This window comes from Takifugu rubripes, chromosome 21 (assembly GCF_901000725.2).
Source record: "Takifugu rubripes chromosome 21, fTakRub1.2, whole genome shotgun sequence".
NCBI classification, from domain to species: domain Eukaryota; kingdom Metazoa; phylum Chordata; class Actinopteri; order Tetraodontiformes; family Tetraodontidae; genus Takifugu; species Takifugu rubripes.
This window is the reverse complement of record NC_042305.1, coordinates 2,884,894-2,907,295: the sequence shown is the minus strand read 5'-3', so window position 1 is coordinate 2,907,295 and position 22,402 is coordinate 2,884,894. Positions and strand designations below refer to the sequence as shown.

At 49.9% G+C, this 22,402-nt stretch overlaps 1 protein-coding gene across 5 annotated transcripts in view; it reads left to right on the top strand.

The window, feature by feature from the left end:
* The first annotated feature begins 6,354 nt into the window (after nt 1-6,354).
* Nucleotides 6,355-22,402, top strand: part of tcf7l1b (transcription factor 7 like 1b) — a 28,268-nt gene continuing 12,220 nt past the window's right edge. For 2 of the 5 annotated variants that reach the window (XM_029829758.1, XM_029829756.1), the window contains exons 1-3: nt 6,360-7,214; nt 7,310-7,382; nt 7,475-7,602. In XM_029829758.1, the coding sequence (XP_029685618.1) occupies nt 7,038-7,214; nt 7,310-7,382; nt 7,475-7,602 (378 nt within the window). In that variant the 5' untranslated portion in view covers nt 6,360-7,037. Of the gene's footprint in view, nt 7,215-7,309; nt 7,383-7,474; nt 7,603-22,402 lie in introns of all 5 variants that reach the window. The other 3 variants (XM_029829759.1, XM_029829757.1, XM_029829760.1) reach the window with 2 other exon arrangements.

The window sequence follows — 22,402 nt, the reverse complement described above, 5'->3', positions numbered from 1 at the left end:
ACAAAGCTGCAGGGAATGGAACGGAGTCGCACGTGCAGGTTCGACTGTGGCCGTCGCCCCGGTGTGCTTCGTGCTGCCGATACTGTAACTGCAGGGGAAGGGGGGGGGGGTAATTGTTCTCTCTTCACAGCGTCAGGCTGATCGGAGCCACTCGGGTATCCCAGTTATGTCTCACTATCTGAGTTTTAATTTGACTCCTTGGTGCTTTGAGCACTTTGACCTATCGGGGATTCATTTCCTGGCCTGTTGTGTTTCTCTCTGAAAGTGCTTCTGGCATGATTTGGATTCGCACTTCCCAGCCCTTCTCAGATGGTGAGGTGCTTCTCTTTCTTCATGACCAAATAAATCTGACTCGTGCCAAAGGGGGGGGGGGGGGGGGGGGGGGGGGATTTGAAATTGATTTCAAATTCCCCTGTTTGCTGTCTCCGGGGGCCCAGCTGCACTGCATTCTGTTTTCCATCCGCATGGTGCAGCTGCAAAGTTGAGAATTACAAGTGGAGGGGTGGGCCAACACCAGACAGAACTGATTCACTTTCACTGGCACGTAACATGCTGTTGTGTTAGCGATAACAGTGTGTAGTGTGGAAGAGCAAGTCTGGATGAGCTTCTCTTAAACCTGGCTTTTAAGTTTCATGATGATTCTTTTACTCTAAAGTGTGACATCAACGCAGATAAGATCACCCAACAGCACACATCACTTATTTTATGACCTACGTGGTACCTAGACACAAGCGAGTGTTGATGCTCCTGGAGACGGTCCAACCAGGACCGTTGTGCAGCTGGTAAGACATGTCTGGGAACTAAATCATCTTGACATTGTTTGGTGATTCTTAATAGAAATGTCTGAATGTCAATGAGCACAAATGCCCAGCAGGTTTGCAAAAACTTGTTCTCTTGCCTGAAAACATCCAAACCCCTGAGCAAAATCCACAGTCGGAGGTGTGTGTGTGTGTGCGTGTGCGTGTGTGTGTCTGTTCTTGTACTACATTATGAGACATGGTTTTAAGGTTGTGTTGTGTTAAGGTTAGGGATTAGTTGGGACGGTTAGGGTTGGGAACTGGGAAATTCATTGTCCCTATGAAAGTCCTCACAAAGATAGAAGTACAGGATGTCTGTCCGTGTGTGTTTGTGTGTCTGCAGTCTTTTACATTACATACACAAGGAGGACCAAAATACAAGTTTCACCTCCATTGTGAGGGACTTGATCTTTGGGTTAAGGTTAACATTATGTCTATAAAGTCAATAAACAGACAGATATCCAATGCTGTGTGCACGCGTGTCGCATGTCTGTGTACATGTATGCATATATACATGCACTGCTACCGAATAGGCCAGAGAAAAGCAGCACTTGTCATGTGGAGCAACATGTGAGCACGCGACAGTCAAATCGGAGGCGTCTACCAGCAGCGGGTTGAGCCGTTGGACGCCCCGGAGGAGATTCTGTCCCCGCGCTCACACATAAAACTGATGGCTTCCATACGTTGAGTTTCTGGGTGTAACTAGCTAAAAACAGACAACACTAATAATAAGTGCTCCATGTGAAAAGCAAAAGTCCTGATGGACTGGGAATAATGTTACCATCTCCTGTGAATACATGCTGGTAAAAGCCAGAAAGGAGGCTAAAAATATGCAGAAGACTTGTGGTGCAGTTTCCCAAGGCCAGAGAAAGGAAATAGACTGTCAGTTTCTCCCTGACCCCTTTACTACCCCCCTGTAGCCTCCTAACAACCCCCACAAGGGATCCTGTCTCTATGTGTAAAACAGACAGCCCAAAAGCATCCTGGAAATTCTAGAGCCATGAAAACAAGGGGACGCGAGGAAGTCCAATAAGCCGGGTATGTGAAGGGCTCAACGATCCGGAGGCCACACGGAGCAGGCGCCAGGCCCGAGGAGCCAAAAGAGCAGCAAAGTCATTGTTGCTTTGCCCGAGTGATGCGGACGCCTCTCGTCTGGAGTGTCTCCTCCAGACGCTGTTGTGGACATCCAGGGCAGGTGCAGCTGCTCTCCACAAGTAGACAGCAAAAAAGCAGCAAAATCGCCATCAGGCTTGGATGTTACAGCTCAAACTTACATAGACAAAAGCCTTTTCCTTTCAAATTCGGGCAACATTTGGCCAGGCCCTGCTGCGTCAACACTGGGGGCTACACAGAGGAAAACAATGGCTGGATTCTTCTGGCCTGAAGATGGCTATGGGAAATGGCAGGGATGCCTGGCCTGATAAGTGACGGAGAGGCTCGAGTTACTCCCAGCTGTCTGCAGCCATGCATGCCTCTGCTGAATGTATGGCTCACACATAATGCAAACCATTTCCTTTGCAAAATGCTCATAAAGAAGAAAAAAAAAACCCCAAAAACCTGCTGGACATATTAAATGAAGTCAGCAGCCCCTCACTCTGTTTAGGTTTACAGGAAAGAATTCCTGGCCCTCTGAGGAGTGGCGCCGTGCACCCTCAGCTGAGAAAACACAGACAGTTGAGGACTGTGACCCTGTGAGGAATGATGTTAACTAGATCAATAAAAATGTAGCATGCGGACAGACTCTGACTCAGGTTTTTCTGGACAATCCCAGCAGTCACAGAGCTGTGAATGCTCCTCTGTCAGAGACATGAAAACCTGTTTTCTCCTTATGAAAAATAAATCTAGAGCGCTTCCACGGGCAAATGCTTGATCCAAGTTGCCACCAAGAAGGGACACCAACTCTTAGCATCTCCTCAGCACCACTGAGGGGCCTCTTCCTGCCCACTTGGAGAATATAAGTGTGGTGAAGCTGCTGCAGCCTCCAAAGGAGAGTGGTGTTGTCAGGCTCTTTCAAAGCAACCTCTGTGGGACAAGGAATATATGAACATGTATTTCAGGAAAGAGCCTCCAGTGAGCCCTTGGCAACATGTGTAAATCCACACTGGAGCATGTTTGATGTCTCGTGGCTCCCTTCAACAGCAGCAGTTTTAAACATCATTTTATAAAACAACAGTCATTTCCTCTATCTGAGTCCGCTAACGCCACCAAAGTAACGTTCTTTCCTGGCGTTTTTCTGCAAACAAACAGCCTCTTGTCCCAAAAACCCAACTGCGTTTGAAAGAAGGTGCAAACTACAAATGTGAGAAAAGATCAGCATAGGGGGAAAACGTTTTAGCCTTTTCTTGGCTCAGGTTCGTGTTTCAGTTACACCCCTACGGCAGTAAAAACTGTCATCTAATCATATCCTCACAGTCTTAAATGCCATATACGCCCACAATAGCCTGGAAAGGGGACCTTTCTGTGGATTAAAACGGATATGAGGTTATTTTTGTGAGATTCACAATTGTGTGAGGCACTCCCATCCAGACTTAGCTTATGACTGAAGAGGTGAGGTAATATGGCACCGCGGTGATGAAGACTTGTGCAAGTTTGTCTGCAGTGGAAGAAAATTCTTCAGGGGGATGTTGTTGCCTTTGCATGGGTCAGAGTGTTGGTACACAGTTTGGGTTGATGGTTAGCGTCAGGTGATCCACATATACGGCATTATCACATGAGCTAAGGCTGCGCCAATTCATATATGTATAAACTTGTAAAACCTGCAAGTTTTGACATTATTACATTTCTGCCCGTGCACACCCTCACACAACTGATTTGTGTGTGTGTGTGTGTGTGTGTGTGTGTGTGTGGAGGGGGGGGCATTACACCATATTACCATATTTTAATAAATTAAAACAGAATTTGCTAACCAATTAGCATGCTAGGCAAAAATGCAAATCAGCATTTGCTAACCAATTAGCATGCTAGGCAAAAATGCAAATATTAACATTCAGCTGGATCCTGTCAAACATCACTATTTGTTCATCATCAAACATCGCTATTCAGCTGCTTTGTGCCCCACAAAGAGTGCCTAAAAGCTGAAATACACGGGTTATTAAAATATGCTTTTTTACAAATGATTTATGACTAATACTAATCAGGAGCCAGTGAAACTGCAAATACTTCTGACTTTTAGTGAGCAGGAAATCAGGAAGTGCCTCTGGGCCGTAAGATGGAAGGTTAAAAACAAGTTCAAACTAACCGAACTTGTGTTTGAAAATGTGTGACGTGGGAATCAAACAGCTCGGGCAGCCACTGGAGCGTGGGATACACCTGTTGCCCCACTGCACAGGTGTCAGGTTTGGATTGGGCCTCCTGTAGAAGAGCCCCTGTCCAGCCCCGTCCAGTAAGGCTCATATGCTGCAATACTGCATCCTGCCACTAGAAGGCTGTCAAGATGCAGGAAGTGTCTTTGTGAGAGGCCTGTGGGACAGGCCAGAGCTGTAGGAAGGCTCTATTATCACTATTAAATCCTCTAAATTATTCATGTATGGATTTTTAATATTCAACCACCAAAATTCCAAATGAGGGTGGGATGGCTGCGTTAATAAAAGAGCATCCCCCCCCCCCCCCATCCCAAAGTGGTGGACCCCAAATTGTGATGCAGGGATGGGAATTACTGCTGAATTAAGCGCGGCTTTGATTGGGAGCTGCTTGACTGCTGGTTGGCAAAACATGAAAGGACGACCTTGAATCCCCCAAAGCTGGTATAGACAGGCGCCTTCTCTCTCCGAACCTCTCGTGCACACGCAGAAATACAGCCTGGCGTGCACATACAGGACCGGGAGAGAAGCGTGCGCACGGTCACGTACGGAAAGGCCGAGGTGGAAGGGAGCAACTTCAAAGTGAGGCAGACGCAGGGACAGAACCCCCTGAATAAATTTACCGGTCACCAGTTGATCTGCCTCCAGGCTAAGATTGCGGCTGTGCGCATCTCTCATGACCCCTCATCAGCTCCCAGTTAAAACCGATCCGGCTCCAGCCAGGCGGGAAAGAGGCACAGGTGAGTGTGGAGGAGGGGAAACACGTATGAGGAACTGGCTGTACGGTTGCTCTTGGAGAAAATACAGCTTCTTTGCCGGGTAACAGTCTTCTCGAGGCCCAAACTCTGGTTCTGGAAACGTCTTTCTCCCTTTAAAGGCTTTATGTTACATCACAGCCCTGGAGATTAATGAGGGAGGCTCCCGGTGTTCCACCTGCAGCCCTGTTTAGTGACTCCTCCTGCACGCCATTATTCCATTCTTTGCTTTTTTCCCCCACTGTTGACTTGTTTTAATATTTGATTTCTTTATTAATCATTCATGAGGCGAGGGTACGTGTGCGGCGAGTGTGTTTAATTACACCTGCAGGGACATGTGCGGATCATTACATCCCCGACAAGCTTGCGAGAAACGTCTCCCTTTCCCGTATTTTTGGAGGAAAGAAAACTCAACGTTGGACGACGGTGACTGCGGGTGACGAGAAGCATCATTGGTCTGACGTTGTCTGCATAGTGTGGGCAACAAAAACATCGAGGTGTACCCTGAGGGCAAATATCCACCTCTGTGTGAGCAAGCAAGTGCAAACGTGTGCTTCTGTGTACAAGACCGGGCCGCTGTCTCACTATAACTATGCTTAGTGTGGCTCCTGCAACTGTAAACACACACCGACACTCATGCACGCACAATCACCCCAGAGTGGGGAGCTAATGAGGTCCATGGAGACGCCGCTGGATTGTCAGTCAACCCTCAGCTCGCTGACATGCAGCTGACAACATCAGTGAGTCTTTTTGCTCCAGCTGTGGAAGCCTGTCCGGTTGCATCGGATGCAAAGGGCGTCCGCCACGATGGATGGGGGTTTCACCTCTGGAAAAGTTTGCGAGGAGACGCTGAAGCCACCGAGATTGTTAGGAGTTATGGGGAGGAACACACACAAGCTGGGACTACTTCTTGTTCTTCTACGGCTTCAAGTGAAACCAGGCCTCCGATCCTGTTCCTCAAATCAGCGTGGGGGGAGGTCTATCAGTGTGTGTGCGTGTGTGTGTGTGTGTGTGTGTGTGGGGGGGGGGGGGGGTCAGTGCGTCTGTACAGCGGCCGAACCCCAGGTGTTATTGTCTTCACCAGTGCATTGTCCCGGGATTCACACAGACGCGCCATTCACGTGGCACGGCGTAATGACGACTTTGTTATTGCAGCCTCTGTCATTTGCGCGCGCGCACGCGCACGGACGCGGTGTGTTGCCCGTGCTCACCTCTGCAACGCAGGTATCAGACCACGTGAGCACGCTCAGATTTGCACAAAACATTAAAAATTCTGCTCATATCATTAAAAAAAAACCCCGCCCATGTCCACTCAATAATAATCATAATATTAATTCTAATGAGAGCCGTGAGTGGTTGTTGCACAGCCATGTCTTTGACCCCCCCCCCCCCCCCCCCCCCAGCCTCTGCGGGGACTCTCTTGGTGCCCTGAGGTTGAAGAATAGCTGATCTGCTGAATGAAGTGTCGGTTTTCAGCGCAAACTCCTCCCCTGCGAGCGGGTTGCGCTTTTTCTTCCACTTGAACGACCAAGTAATTTTCAGGGCGCATTCTCCGGCAGCGATGTGGAGGGAAAGGGCGAGCTCGACCAGCTGAATTCCCTCTCTTTTTTTTTGACGCATTTTAGGTGGTTTCTACACGAGTTTCTAGAGTTTGCGTGTCTCGGTAACGCGGCCAAGCGTCGGTCCTGTGGGAGGAAAGCGAGGGAGAAGTAAAGAAAAGTGCAGCCAACGCGTGTTTTTCTTCCTCCCTTTTCTGACCCGAGCGCCAGTTTCCCCAGATATGGATACCAGGAGATGAAAACGGACGTGTTTGTCGCTCTTCTCTGTCGCCTGTGCCGCTGGTAGTTTATGTGGTCGCTCCTCGGGCTGCACCACGGGCACGAACGCGCGCACGCAGGAGGCTCGAAGTTGTCCGCAGGCTGCGAGGGAGGCCAAAGTTTGCCAAGTTGTTGCGCATCCGGGCGCCGACGCCAAATCTCCACCGGTGCTTCGGTTCAAAGTGTGGATTATTGCCGCAAGTCATGGACCGCGGGATCAAGTTCTGGGGATGAGATCGGAGTTTTAAAACATGAACACTTCATTGTAGTTGACAACTACGGCGACGCGTTAGCAGCAAGATCGTTTAAGAAAGAAAGCAAAGGTGTTCTGGACAGTCGTTTTTCCTGTAATTGAGCTTTTCAGCGAAAATGCCACAACTAAACGGGGGCGGTGGGGATGATCTGGGGGCCAACGACGAGATGATATCCTTTAAGGACGAAGGGGAGCAGGAGGAAAAGATATCCGAGAATGTCTCGGCGGAAAGGGACTTGGACGATGTTAAATCTTCCCTGGTGAACGAGTCCGAAAGCTCGTCCGACTCCGAGGTAAGAGAGCCGCGCGTCCGCGCAACTTCTGGCTCCGAGGGGGCGAAACGCTTTTATTCTGCTAAAACTTCCAACCTTTCTTCTTCCTCTGTCAGCAAGCAGAGAGGCGCCCCCAAACCAGAGCCGACTCAGAAAGTTATGACAAAGCCAGGGACTACTTTAGTGAAGGTAAAAGCTAAAGAAAAGAACGCGCCGCGCGCTGTGCACGCTTGATTTGCGCATGTGGAGTCATTAACCCTGACTGGTCTTCATCCCTGCAGCGCTGAGGAGGCAGCAAGATGGTGGCTTTTTCAAGAGTCCTCACTACCCCGGCTACCCGTTTCTAATGATCCCAGACCTCACCAATCCATACCTACCCAACGGATCCCTGTCCCCGAGTGCACGAACAGTAAGTGTGCGTCGCGCGTGTCTCCCAAACCCCCTCCCGCCACCACCCCTCTTTTTGGTTGGACTAAAGTAAAAAAAACAACAACATACGAACAATTAATAACTTTGCTCGTGCATCAAACTTCATTGTGCACTAGACCGCCATATTCCCTCCGTGTGGCCTCTCAACAAGTAGTAACTTCTTCTTTGTTCTTTTAATGGGGGTGGGGTGGGGGTGGGGGGCTTCAGCTATACAGTCATACGTGTTTTGAAGGTGAAATCTTTGCCTATTTGATGGATTTATGACAACGCTTTGCTCTCGCCCGGGCTCCTGATTCTACTGCGACCTTACGAGGGCTTCAACGCCGCTTATATATCTTGTGTGCTTTCATTATTAATTTCCTGTAAGCACTTCTCCTTGGCAGCAAAGAGCAGCGCACCAAGTTTCAGATGATTTCAAGTCAGCCTCCTCCCCCAAGTCTGCTCTCCTTTGTGTTTTACTGGACGGGTTTCGCCGAACGCGACTCCCTCGCAGCGGCGGCGGCGGCCGCATTTGCTCCCGCCGCGACCTTTTTGCAGCCATTTCTGCTCAAAAGCGTACAAAGAGTCAGAGGTGTTCCTGGGGGTCGGGAGCAGACGTAGGGCAGAAGCTCGGGGGGCATTTCCTCCGCCAGGGCCGTGGCAGCTGTTGTCCAGACCCTTTTCGAGCCGAGATAACGTTGACAGTCTGAAGTGAGCGCCGTTGACGGGTGTTTGCCGTGATTGCTTTACTTTCCCGGCGCGGGGAAGCTTGAGCAGGCGCCCGCTGTCATCCGGAACAGTGCCGCGATCCCGTCCCAACCGCGCCGGCCGGGGCAGGAGAGCGCGCCTGCCCCGGGTTTCCATTCTTTATCTTAACAAACCCACCAGCTAATTGACAAAGAAAGAACTTTGTTGTCCTTTGGGAGCTGAAATACAACCGATATTTTATTGGAACGCGACGCAAAGTTGGTTTTTCAGTCCCCTTGGGGACTGAAAAACTTCCTTGAACAACTTCCTTGAAATAATCCCTCGTTGCTCCTCTCTCGGCCATCCCCCAATCTACCCCCCCCCCCCAGGAAAGAGGAATAAAAAACAAGTACTTTCGTTAAGTCCTGGCAGGCATGTGACTGAAAAGACACCCCCTCCCTTTTTTTTGTGTCTCCTTCTCACCGTTCCAGACCCCCACCCCCCCACCCCCCCCACCTTCCATTCAATTAGAAAGGCGTTAGTTGACCATTGTTATTCTGAGCAGTCTTGATGGCTTCATTGGAGGTCTCCTTTGGGGCTCATTAACTAAATGGCGACTCTGCCCACACTTGGTGATATTATCAGTATTTATACCGTCTTTTCTTTAAAACACCAGCAGTTTTTGAGCATATTAGCAGGCACCGACATGCTCAGACAATAATTTCTGCTGTTCTTTCCTGTTTTGGTTCACTTGTTGTTGTTCGGACTCGTGTGGTTTTGACTGGCAAAACTGTGCAAAAAGAAGGAGGATCGCGGAAAAAAACCGGCTGTTTTTGCGACTTCGGGCAGACGTAGCGACGGATTTAAGATGCAGAGGTATAATCCTCCATGTTGCGGTGGTGGCGGCGGGGGGAGGGAATGAGGTCAATGGGACAGAGTGAGCTGACACTGTCAATCATCAGCGTGGCAGAAAACATGCAGCCAGACAATAGCTGGCATACTTAACAGACGTCTGAAGGTCTCCGTGTTGCTCGGGGTGAGTGAACACTGTGCGTTTGATTGATGAGGGTTTTGACACGCTGCTTTTAGGCCCACGTTACTCTGCTTAATTTGTTTACACCTGTGGATTACGGATTAATGGCGTCTGCCCGGTGATATTCCTCCACCAGTCTTGGTCTGCCCGACAACAGCTATAGTGTGGAACGTTTGGGGCGGAATAGGACGACCGGCTTGTTATTATTTGCCCACGGGGCGGCCTCGTGGGTGTTGCCACCTCTGGCGTTCGGCTCCCGACCAACCCCGGCGTCAGCTAGCATTGTTTGGGCCTTGGATAGCATGATTTGGAATGCGGTTCTTCCGCACAAGGCACTGTTGTTCTCCCAAGCCGAAGGTGTGATTAATCACAGGCATGCATTTCTATTCAGAGCGCTGACGGTCCGCTGGGTAAATGTAAATGTTTTTGTAATTACAGACAAGAAAGTTAGCCCACATGGCTTCGCGTTAGCATTTCCTGCACACTTTAGCCCACAGATTTCTCTTAAATAGCAATAGAATATGAGCAACAGATGCCAGGTGTTACTCAAGAGCGCACAGATTTCACAGCGCAGCGCTGCAAACAGATGGATTAGAGGCCTGGACTGTTAAAATTTGGATGTGGCAACCCCATCATGAGCAACGAGAGGCAGGCCTACACGCAGTCGGCACAGAGCTCCCCCGAGGGCCGGGCATAACTGATTCAAAGCCTGTTCGGAGCTGATATTCTGCTGTAATCCACGGAGACGTCAGGAGGTTTCATGTTTGCAGAGATGTTCCTCTCCGCTTCTGCAGCCCACAGCAGCCAGGGGAAAGCCAGAGCTGCTCTTTCCCCTCTCGTTATCTCGCTCTGCTAACAAATCCAGCTTATTGTTTGCTGATCCACCGTGGTGATTATCGCCACATTGTTCCCGTGGTGACAGACTATTGACGGGATTACTTAACGCCCTTGACGCCAACGCCCTTCAATTTCATTAGGTCTTCACAGGTGACTCCGCTGTCGTCGTCTTTCTCGCTATTTAGCGAAATGCCTCTTGTCTATGCAACGTAGCGAGCGAGCGAGAGCTCGGCTAGCCGGATCATAAAATATGTAGCAGTTTAGCACGATTGTTGGATAGAAAATTGTTTAGGAGATACGGAGATCTCGTATGAGTCTGAACATGTCAGCGGCTGCGCTCGCATGCCTGCCTGACTTCTTTCTTCTCTCCCTCTCGACTTTCTGTTGCTTTTAGCGCTTAAAAATGTGCAGACAAAGAAAAGTCAACACAGACATTGTGCTGCTGGATAAAAGGGGCCTCACCCTGCATAAGCACAGGCCGTTTGTGCGGAGGTGTCTTTTCATCAGGTGGCTCGCTCGGCGTTTCGCTCACCTTGCCGCGTGCCCCCGCGGACGCTCGGCAACACAGGGAACAGTGTCCGGCGCTCACGGCCCGACAACGCTCGCCGCTGTGTTCCTGAATGTTGGCGGGCAAATATTTTTTCAGCCAAGCGCTGTGTCAACAGAGCTAACATTTCTCACTAGGCTGATAGTTTTTAAAAAAGATTTTCCCTTTAAAGACAAACACGTATACACCGGTTTGGTGGCTGTATTCAATTAAATGCAGATTGCCAGGGGCCGCAGAAATGCCGCCGCTGGCCCGGGGGCTCCTGCTGGAGGTGATTCATTTTGATAATGAAGCATTGGAGGAAGTCGAATTAAAGTTGGCAAATAAGAACATATGAAATGAATACTAAAATTGTTTGAAGAGAAGGTGGAGATATTCAAACTTGTAGAGGGGCAGTATATTAATTGTGAAAGTGTGGTATTCATTATTGCGGTTGCCGGTGTCTGCGATGACTTGCGTGTCATTGGTTAGTAAATTTAGGTCGGGGCTAATTAGCGCAAGGCAAACTAAAGCAGTTTGTATTAAATATTTAATTTTCAGCGCCTACATTTATAAACCACTTATCTTAACCAACCACCCTAGAGCTGCTCGCCGGCCAGGTTTTTTTTTTTTTTTTTTTGATTCTGTAGCTTCAGCAGCAGCCCGCTGTTGATACAGATGATGTTCACTTCCCCAGTAACGCTGTCAGAAATGGTGTCAGTCCTGGTCTGTATCCTTCCATCTTTGGTCCCTATGGAAAGCATGAGCTGGCGTCAGCCCCACAGCCCCGCTAGCTCCCTACCTAACACACCCACTCGGCCTGCCTGATATTAGAAATTCTGTTTATAGCGCTCAGGCTTCACACGCGCCAGGCCCATCAGGAGCATCTCGCCCTTTGAGGGAAGGATAACCAACATCTCCTCTCCCGAGCTGCAGACTCCCCATTTTCAGTGGCATCAACGAATCCCTTTGATGTGTCAAGATGAATATTTGTGCAAATGTGCTTTTATCAATTAATGTGTTTTTCTCATTTGCTATGTTTGGCCAGAGCTGCTCTGGAGCTCTCTGTGCCGGTCCTCCCCAGCAATATTTGGGGGGGGGGGGCTTCCAGACGAGAGGCACATGGCCCAAGGTACGCAGTAAACAAGAGGGCTGACGTTCCCACGGTCAGGAAATTTAGGATCAATGACTTCCCAAATAAAACGCAAAATCATCCCAATACAGCTGTTAGTTCTTAGCCTTTTTTAAAAAAAAAATGGAAATGTGGGAGGTGCAGACACATGTCACGTGAGCACTAACTTAGTTGTGTCTGTGGCGTTAACCTGGTGGGGGGGATCGACCCGTCATCTGTCCGGATCTACCCTCCCAGGTAGCACAGTCGGGGACAGCCCCTGACCGTGGCTTCACGGTGGGGCTGCGATCAATTCAAACCTGAGCTGTCGAGGCTTCTTTTGTCCTGTAAATGATCACGGCGAGGCTTTAATCCACGCACGCTCGTTAATGCGCTGCACGTAAAGTCACTGAATTTGAAATGCCTAAGAAAAATAATAAAAGAGCTCCCAATAAAAGCAGGCCAAACTCTTACGGTCACATGGAAATGGAAGAGTCTGCCACATTAGCCGTATTAACTACTGTTTCGCTCACATAAAGGAAGATTTTGCCTGTATAATTGTACCTTAAATGGTTTGCTCCATGCTAATAAAACATGATTGTACAGCAGGAGGAGAAAGGAAAAAAAGCTCTAAACAGGGTTTCATCAGTCTGGTATTCCAAGCAGCTGTTTTCAGTTTAAGCATTACAGGCAGAGTGAGGGAGCGAGGGAGAGATTGTTGTTGAGATGTAGCGGGGGCATAAACCAGGGAAGAGTCGGGTTCTGCTCTTCCATGGGCTGTTATCCTGAGGCGGGCTGGTTCCCAGACCTCAAGGCACTTGCTTATCAGAGGGATTGTCTCCCGCAGAGCAGCGTATTCTCCACCGTGAACCACAAGGCTCGGCCATTCGCTGGCAGCCGCGGCGCTATCAGCGAACAGCAGGAGGCTATCAGATCGGGCTCGCGTTGCAGCACCGATGCTGAGAATTCTCCCTGTGCTTCACATTCAACCCGCAGAAACGCATTCGCCCATCACCAAGGCCACGCTGCCCAGGTACGCGCCGGGGCGCCGGGGTTGCGGCGGCCATACAGAAGCCGACGCTTATCTAGCGGGGATGGGCTTAGCCGCGCGGCTGCTAGCTGTCCAGGAGCGAGAATTCACTCTGGCCGCATCCCATAAGTTTGGACGCCACGTGCACAAGCTGCACCTGCATACAAATGCAACACACTCGTGTCATCGATTCTCTAAGAGATAAGCAGACGTCAGATGAGAGTTTTCTATGTCCTTAATAGAAGTTTTCTTTAATCATGGAGGAACATCATAATTATGTACCATAGTAGTTTTGTGGTGTTTCCATACGACCACTTTTGATACGGATGGTGGGATTTCAGAAGCTTTTCCCTACTTCCGAATCTGTCACGCAGTCATGCTGCTCGTCCTAATATTGATAATCACCCAACCTTTGGATGCCCCTCGGTCTGCCTCAGTTAACCTATTAAACCAATTCGACCAGTTAGGAAGTCACAATGTTCTGCGGAATAACAAATCAGATTATAGTGAAGAAAGGACAAGTCATGGAGTCATGAAAGAGGCCACACACTTTAAGCAGAGACAGCAGAACATCAGATGTTATTATGCTCTCTCTCTCACACACACACACACACACACACACACTGGCTCTCTCAAACTGCAGGTTTAAAATGACGGGGTCGTGTTCTCGAGCCGCTTCCGTTAATGCTCCTCGTTGTGTTCCTCAGACACACGGATGCAGGGTTTCCCCCCTTGTGCTGCCTCAGATGATCGACCTCATTGGGTTCGTGTTGGGAAGAGTCCATCGTTTGATAAGCTCGGGCCGCGGCAACACGCTCGCCTTGTGGCTGCTCCATTTCACCGAAAATGGTTGAATCCCACACCGAGTGGGACCGTCTGCTGGCGTCCGACGCCGGCTCCACAGCCCGTTTGCGTGACATTAAACCCATCACCCGACTTATTTGCTCTAAATTTGGTATCGCTGGATTACTAAAATAGATCTAATCAGCCATATATGACATGGAATAGTCCAAGGAGGCCTTTTGTTTGATTTGAACATGGGTTGGAGGGGCTGGCTATTTGGAATCCCTGAAGCAGGCTTTAGGGGCAGGTCTGATTCTCGTGTGAAATGGGAAGGCTCTATAGCTCTCGGCTGACTTGACTGGGGCTGTATGGGTGTGTTGGCAGGGGGAGCGCCAGTCATGAATAGGGTCTTTGACTACCTCAGACTTGCCCTGAAAGGCAGGACAAAGACCCCAGGGCAACGGCTTAGAGCCTCACAGCTGAGCTACAGAATGCTTGGCCGAGTCTTCCTCCCTCCTTGCCTAATTTAAATACTACAGTGGCTTTCAGCATTCTGGCAATGGAGGCTCGCATTTACCGCGGCAAGGTTTTTGTTTTTATTTACAGTTTACTGACGCTGGAGCCGTTCACCGGGTCTGGAATCCATCAGAGATTCCTGAGACGCGACCTCTCTTTGCATTAAGCTCATTAAATGTAGTCAAATGTCACCTGACTGCTGGCATCGCTGGGAATCACAACCATGAGGTGACCGCCGTGGAGCTAAACCCCACGCCAGATTGGCAGGTTCTCCAGAGGAAACGCACTTCGCGCCTCCAATTGTTTGATTATTTTTTTATTTGGAGGCATCGTTAGGAGTCAACAACGGCAGAGTTTCAGCAACGGCAGAATAAAAAGCCATAAATCTTTTCTGTGGTGTTAATGGGGTTATTTGAGACCTGTCCAGACACTCTCTCCCAACAGAGTGTCTAGTTTCAGATGTCACTCAGAGCTTTGTTTGCCCCCCAGGGTGAAGGGTTAGAGGTCAAGGTTCAGGGCCAGTTGGCTGAGTGGCCACAAAAGCCCAGGCTTCCCCTCAGCACATCCGATCCCTTCTTCCACACCAGCATGCAGCAACAACCACCAGATCAGTTTGCAGCATTTGTCGGGATATTAATTTTGACGCACTTTAATTTGCGGGTGCGAAAAGCTCCTCCCGACACCGAGCGAACCCTGGTCCGGCCCGACGAGTGACGGCGACCGAAAGGGGGCGGGTTTACGCGTCGTAGCCAACAGATCAGGCAGGAACGGCAGTTTCAACAGCGCCGTGTTCCGTGCGTTAGCTTCTTTGTTTAATACAGGTCCCAAACTTTGCGAGCCCATCTCAGCCACCACCCACAATCTCCACTTCTCTCCCAGCTCCGGCACCGCCGCCCCGCCACCCCCGAACACGTCCTCCAGCCAGGTTTATTATGCCGTTTCACGCCAACCAAAATTGCAGCTGCGTGGAGCGCAATCTGGAGCACATTAGCTCAGGCGCTGTGATTTATAAATTGTTTCTCAGGCCATAAATCCCCGCTGTAATTGTGCACAAGCGCCCTTCTCCTCCCGACCCCCCCCTTCCCTCGCTCTCTCCCAGTCACTCGGTCTCTGACCAGCTTACAGTTCTGGACTTCGTGCTAATTGTTTGCAGGAGCGCGCAGCTCGAATTGAGCGAAGCTTCGCCGTGTTGTGGTTGTAATGTGGTGCTCACGGACGACAGCAACCGGGAAAGATGAAGGTTTCTGCTTTTGGAACGACGCCTGTGAACCTTTTACCGTCATGCCGAACATACAACATGGGTCTTTGGTCCAAAGTTCTGCGTTGTTGGGAATCACGCTCCGCATTCCTGAATACTGTGTAATTGCGAAGGGGGCCTCTCCTAAACTACGTCCCTGGTAATTTGATATTTACAGCAGCCCCTGATCATAATCACCTCCTTTCTCTCATTGAAAAAGAAAGATAGCAACAGCTGGGTATTGTTTTAAACATCACGTCCAACCTTGAGTTTTCTGTTGTTTGTCTTAATGCCGCAAAGACATTTTTTTCTTCTTCAGGGAAGCTGTGACAGCTCGTATGATTCAGTTCCTGAGCTCCAGTTTTAAAACATGTTTATTTAACGGTGACAAAAACCAAAAAATGAGGTTGTCAGGAATTAGGCAGCCCCTCGCCAATGTTTCTCTCTTTCTCTATTGTTTTGCTTTCAAAAGAGCTGCTGAACCTTGAAGAGGTAGGGGACCCCGTGACCCAGCCTCATTCTGTCTTGTGACTTTACGAAAGCCATTTTTCTCTCCGGCGTGCATCTAAAAACTGCGTCCCTGCTCCAAACCTTCAGCCGTGTAAGCCCTTTAGATCCAAGCCCATCCTTTGCTTATCATTGAGCACATGATGCTAGTGTGGCTAGCAAGATGGAAGTGAAGCGCGCGGACAGCAGAAAATGGCTTTTCCAAATGTTTCAGGTGTAAACCGGCCTTGGCGGCGCTCCAGACCTCCCTGCAGTCTGCTGACAATACGCATAACTAATCCCGGGGAATGTCACAGTAGTCGCCCGATTTGTTCCACGCTGGAAGTTCAAAATATGAGCAAGTATCAAACCAGTTGATTTATCGGAATCTTACGTGCACCGCGTCACGCGGGGCCTTTTGAAGGAAGGAATCGATATCAGGGTTTGATTCTCCACCAGAGGCCAGTCCTTGTTTGGGTGGGGGTGGGGGGGTGGTACTTTTCAGAGGTTAAGAAACCTTTGGACAGGGTGTGCACGGCTTACGTGCACTGTTGTGGCACCTTTCTCCAGATTGACCTACAACATCATAAACAGTCCAGGTCCGAGTGAGCGAGTGGCCAGCTGCTAACCTGCTGGTGGATTAGCATTTCCAGATCACTGCAATTACTCTAACGACACCGTGATTATAATTAGCGTTGCCGCCTCATTTCTTACGTCGAGCCTGACGTCGCGTGTGGGCTGATTCTCGCGCGTTTTGATTTTGTACTTTCAATTAAAGATGCCTCAAATTTTAAACCTGTGCAGCACCGCAGCTACACAGAGATGCGAAACAAACGGGAGGAAACCTTTGAGCTGGGGTAGAGTGGAGCTCCCCCAGCTCAAAATCCAGCGAGTTCTTAGCAGTGGGGGTGAGTTGGATGTCAGGTAGTAAAATCTGAGATGAGGCAGGGCGCGGGGGTCTGCGGGGGCCCACAGGCCTGCGCCTGCACTCTGAGGACTAACACAGGAGCCATCTGCAGGCAGCTGTATGAAGGAGGTGGCTGGTGGGGGAGGGGCTCCTGTTGCTGCTGAGGCGGGGGGGGGGTTATAGCTGGGTGGTGGTGTTGGGTGGTGCTGAAGGGTGGGGGGTGGGTGGACTTGCAGAGTGAACACAATCAGCCCTCTGTTTTCATAAGACTTGTGGTATGTGAGAGCAGAAACAAATGTGTTTAATTTAGGCTCCTCTCCCCTCCCTCTTTCCCTACGCCCACTTATGCCCACCTCGGTTTTTCAAAACTGATCCCCCCCCCCCCCCTCCCCCGAGATGCCTCTCCTGCCACCGGCAGCCTCTTTTAGCAAGTTTATAAAAGTGAGCCAAGGAAAGGTTCAAAGAAAACAATGACCCAGTGTGCCCCCCCTTCCCCCTGCCCCCAATCAGCAGATTTGCCCCGAGAGGGACGGGGGTAAATATTTATCTGCAATTTCTGGAAGAAGAGGAGAAAGCTCTTATATTTAGGCTTTTTCGCCAAGCGTGTGGAGGGAACACAATCTCTGGTATTTGCGCTGTTCCGCGCACGCCGGACTCGCCGCTGCCTCCCCAGTGCCCCCGGCGGGACACGTTCTCCCATCGAAACCCTTCCATAGAAGAAGTAATGCTTGTGTGTCACTGCTGTAGCGTGGACGCGCACGCCAGGATGGCTGCTCCGAGTCTGGGTTTTACTGTCAGTGCCAGTCCGGGCGCTGGTAACCACCTCGTCTTCTGGAGTTAATTACTCAGACATTTACGGCCCAGGGTTTGAGTAAAACGCGGCGACTCCACGCGTCAAATGTTCCGGGCAAACAATGCCACGGGAACGTGGAAGCGGACATTGTCCCGGACGCCGGGAGCGTAGCTCGCCTGGACATCAGGTCGCGTTGGCATTAAGTGGAGTGGAAAGCGGGGGCTCTCAGGTATGGGAAAACCACAGAACTGACTTCACCTACAGTAATTGAGCCCAACAGCGCGGTGCTCATCTTTATGAGACGGCCTTGCCTCTGCTAGATGCATAATTATTTTCTTGTGCGTCTAATTATAGAGGGAGTTTTATGTGACCTGCTGTTTTTCTCTGTAAGAGAATTACTCACTTATTCCTGACTCCACCATCAGCTCGGCTCCAGAACATTTTCCTTTCACTGCACCTGATTAAAAGCAGCACAATGCGAACACTGGCGGCTTCATTTAAAGACTCATGTGCTCCACAGTAACACTCTAAAGGCTGCGGTTAGAGGAAGCAATAACTCAGGATCATGTCATGCAGGAGGAAGGGGGGAGGGGGGAGTGATTAAAAAAATGATAACTGCTTAAGTTGCAAAAAAACTGTAAACTCCCACTGAAATGGCAGCTCACGCACTGGGGCAGAATGTTAAAGGAGGGGGTCGGGGGTGGGGGTGGGGGTTATCCTGGCCTTGTGTGTTGTGTTACTGCGGTTTTCCCAGTGAAACAGCAGGGAATTCGCTCCCAGGACTTTTCGAACGAAGCCCGTCGCGCTGGCCTGGGACGGGACGGGCGAGACGCCGTCACCCGACACCGGTTTCTAAAGCTGGCGAGTGGTTTTCACGAGATGTGCGGCTTTGCACGTCGCGCTGCTGCAGCGCTCCCCCCCCCCTGAGTCTGCAATAACCAATAGGTACTTGACGTGGGCCACATATAGAGACCCGGCTGGGGAGAGTTTGCAGCCGTCTTGTAAAACCCTCGCTGCCGGGACCTCCCCCGAGCACCCTCCGCGCTTCATTCTCATCTCGCCCTCTTTGCACTAATAGTTCTTTTGTGTACAAGAGCACGTTAAGAGGCGAACGAGCCTGGCCTTAATAGGTCCCCGTTGCCACAGTAACCGTGGGGCTCTGGATCTCTGACCTTTGACCCAGTTTTTTCGCAGCTGTGAATAAGAGTGCGGGATGACCAGACGGGTCACAATAGAGGCTCTGCAAACGGAGGGAGCGCCCCTGTCGTGGTCATTTAACTTCATTCCTCTACAGGCTAATGGACACTTCAAACTGTTGTAGCCATTAGCAGAACGCTGTCAATGCTGCAGGGCAGCTGCCGTCAGGTGGACGCCGTCGGGAGTTTCTTAAATAAACCGGTGACCGATCGCCTGAGCGTGCACTTCTGTGTCCTTTTGAGCAACTTTTATTGTTTACCCTGTTTACTGGGTATCCGTCGAGGATTCCCGAAGCCTGTTTTTGCCGACGATTAACAATTTTCTCCCCAAACTGACCGCGATGAAAAGGTTACACCAACCAAAACAACTTGACTTCCTGTCACTGAGTTTCTTTAATGTCGTTAAATCACTTTTCTGCCACAAGTACACCGCACATTCCACGCCGCCGACAAGTTTGCTTTCATCTATTTGGAGTATAAAAAAACGTTGTAGTTTCTTCCATTGTTTATAGCAAAAACGACATCTTATTGGTTTAAATGTGTTGCTGCGTCTTTTTATGTTTCGAGCTCTGTCACTATGTGACGGACAATAAAGGTGGGGGAAACTTGAATCCTTTGCTTTGACATCGTCGCTAGCAAACAGACGTGTCGGTTAAGCTACTTCTGAGCAAACGAGCCAGAGGAAACACAAACCATCTGCGATGCAACGGCAGCATCTGCAGAAGACGGCGGCGTCGATGCGACCGGTGAATCAGGACATTGCAAACAAAGACGTGGTTGCAACCGCGTGATAATCATTAGTTTGGAGTGCCGGCTTGCTGACGTGAGGCTGGTCCAGATGTGATTCTGTCAGAAGTGCGAAGCTTTCTCTCCTAGTTAGCTTACATTCTTACATCAGATGTTGTAATTGGTAACTTCCTCCATATCTTCTTGCTTCATCGAGGTGGGATAAAGCAACAGTTCCCCCCTAAACTTCTGAGCATTGTGGCTCTGACAGCTGATCTGCCTGCCGTTTCCCCATCAATTACACACTAATCTGCAGAGTGAATGCCGCGGTTTGTTTAAGAATTGTCGGCGTAATTGCCTTTAATGTTGTCGCACAATGAGCCTTAATGCAAACTCTGAAACGAGGCGGGGGCTTTTTATCGCATTGTCTTTGTTTGCAACGCTTTAATTGTGTTTGGGGGAACGATCAGGTTGAGGTGTCAATGGCCCCCACAGGAGCAGGTGATCTCAGCGGAGCGAACCGGGGAGGGGCTGGTGAGCAGGGGGCCCATTGTCTGGAGTTGCTGTTCATATGGGCAGGGGATGGTAATTAACGCCTCGGCCAAACACCAAGCTGTGCGGCCCATTTGTTTTCTGTTGGGGGGTGAAAGAAAACAATGGGGTGGGGTTCTCCACACAGTGTGTGATTGACATTATCTGCAGGAGAAATCCGTGGAGGCATTCCTGCTGCTATTCACTATAAATTAGGCAAAGCCACCCTTATCTGAGCTGCCGCTTTAACATTTCTACTCCTTTAATGGTCGCGGACTAGCTTGCTGGATGAGAGGTTGTCCATAGATTTTGAGGCACATCTGCAGTTTTGACTCTTTTACTGGGACAAACAAACAAACAACAGCATCTTTTTCGATTGACTCTTGATTGACAGCCATCCTGACTTCACACCGCAGGACTGGAGCTGGCAGCGTGTTGCTATCAAAGTTTGGGATCCTCCCCCCCCACCCCCGTCCTCTTGGCAAGACCGTCCAACTTAGTTTGACAGCAAATGTCCAGACATCTGTCTCTTCTCCGTGCTCTGATGTTGGCCTGCAGCGTAGCACCACACACTTCATAGATGACAAAGACTCTTGGCTGAGCTTTTCTCCACTCTGTGTGAGCAATGTAACAATTAGAACCCAGGCCTGGCAGCCCACACGCCCCAGAACATATGTTGCGCTCTCTGTGCTGAAGGAAGCAGAGGGCTCCAGAATTTCAGTGGCATCTCTGCCACCTTTGTTGCATCTGGGTTCCGTGAAAGTAGCACATTCATCTGATGTCTATTCTGAGTGCTGGAGATAGCCGGGACGGCTGGAAGACAATTAGAGAGCCTCAGAAATAGATCAGCTGTACTTCACTTTTCTGCCAGTACTTTATCCAAGTCGACTTAGCAGAGCTTCCAACTCCCGTCCCGAAGCATTGCTATAGACGCCGACCATATGTCTGTTTTCCTTTTTAAAACAGGGCACGCGTAAAGAACGACCGGAATTAAGCTCGCTCTGCAGTTAAACTGACATTAGCTTAGCTCCCCTTTAAATCTTGATCGCGTAACGCTTTAAGTCGTTCATTTTACCCGCAGTCTCTTGCATAGCCGCCTATTTTCTTGACAGTCTCTTTGTGTTCCATATGCGTGTGTGTGTTTTTGACTGTATTTTCCTTTTTTTGGAGCAGCCCAGCTCACAATTCTTTGCCTTTTGTCTCGCGTAAGGCCTCACAGAGCAGAGCGCACTCCTTTGCTCCACTCCTCCCGCCGTGTTGCTGCTGCTAGCGCGGACTCCAGCTAACGTGACAGCGTGCAGCTGGCGTTACCTGGCTGCAGGTTTCAGGGAGTGTGTGAACAGTTGCTCCACGGGAGACGCTGGCAATTAGGAGAAATGTAGGTGCCGTGCAACAAAAGTGCCTGTGGGCATGTTCCCCGGTCCTGGCAGAAGCTGTCAGATGAAGGATGGATTGGGTGGGAGAATCGGCGTGGGCATGGCCAGGCAAGACCAAACGCTCACAATAGCGCTCGTTTCATTCGTGGAAGGACTCGTGATTGACATAGATTAGACAGAGAAAACTGTATTGTTTTGGGTTTTCTCCCCAGAGACGAGCATTCATTAGGCACCGGCCGAGCACACAGCAGAGTAAGGTTTCAATGGGGAGCCAGCAGCCTCTAAAAGCAACTGCCTCCTGACAGTTGTATGGACTCGGGCCCATTAGTTGGAACCTACAATTCAGCCTTGAGCAAGTATAGTGGAAATGAAGAGGGCTGATGTCAACTCCAAGAATTCTCCTCCCTTTTCCAAAGGGTCCCCTTCCCCCTGCCTCGGTGCTCTGTTGGACCCCAGCTGTCAGGAAACAATACCCTCTGCCTGCTCCGACAAACTCATTCCTGAAAATGTTTTTTTTCCTCCCTCCTTCCTCTCCCTTTCTCCCCCTCCTGATATAATGTCTTTTCCATTTTTAACCCATCGCCACCCGAACGTCCTTCCTCTTTGCAAATCCAACGTGATGAATGAAGATTAAAAAGATCCAAGCTGAATAAATGACTCCTCCAGCTCGCCTGCTTTTCATAATTCATCCCGTGCCGAGGTCGGAAAGAGGCAAACTCCTCTAACGTTGCTATCGGACGGCTTTCCTTTCTGAGATTTCGCAATCCCTGTCTCCACGGTGACCAGATGTGCGCTCCAGATGAAACTTGCTCTTCGCCGATAATTAAAATGACATTAGATGCTGCAGAACCATCGCAGCGGTTGTGTTTTCCTAACGGCTCTAGTCCACCTAGGTCTGGCTGGCCCAAACATAACTAATAAAACCATTTGAACTAATTGGAATCCGAAGGACATAAATCTCGAGCGTGACGAGCGAGTGTGTCCAGATCGATAAAGCAGATGGTGGATCTGTGTGTGTGTCTGTTG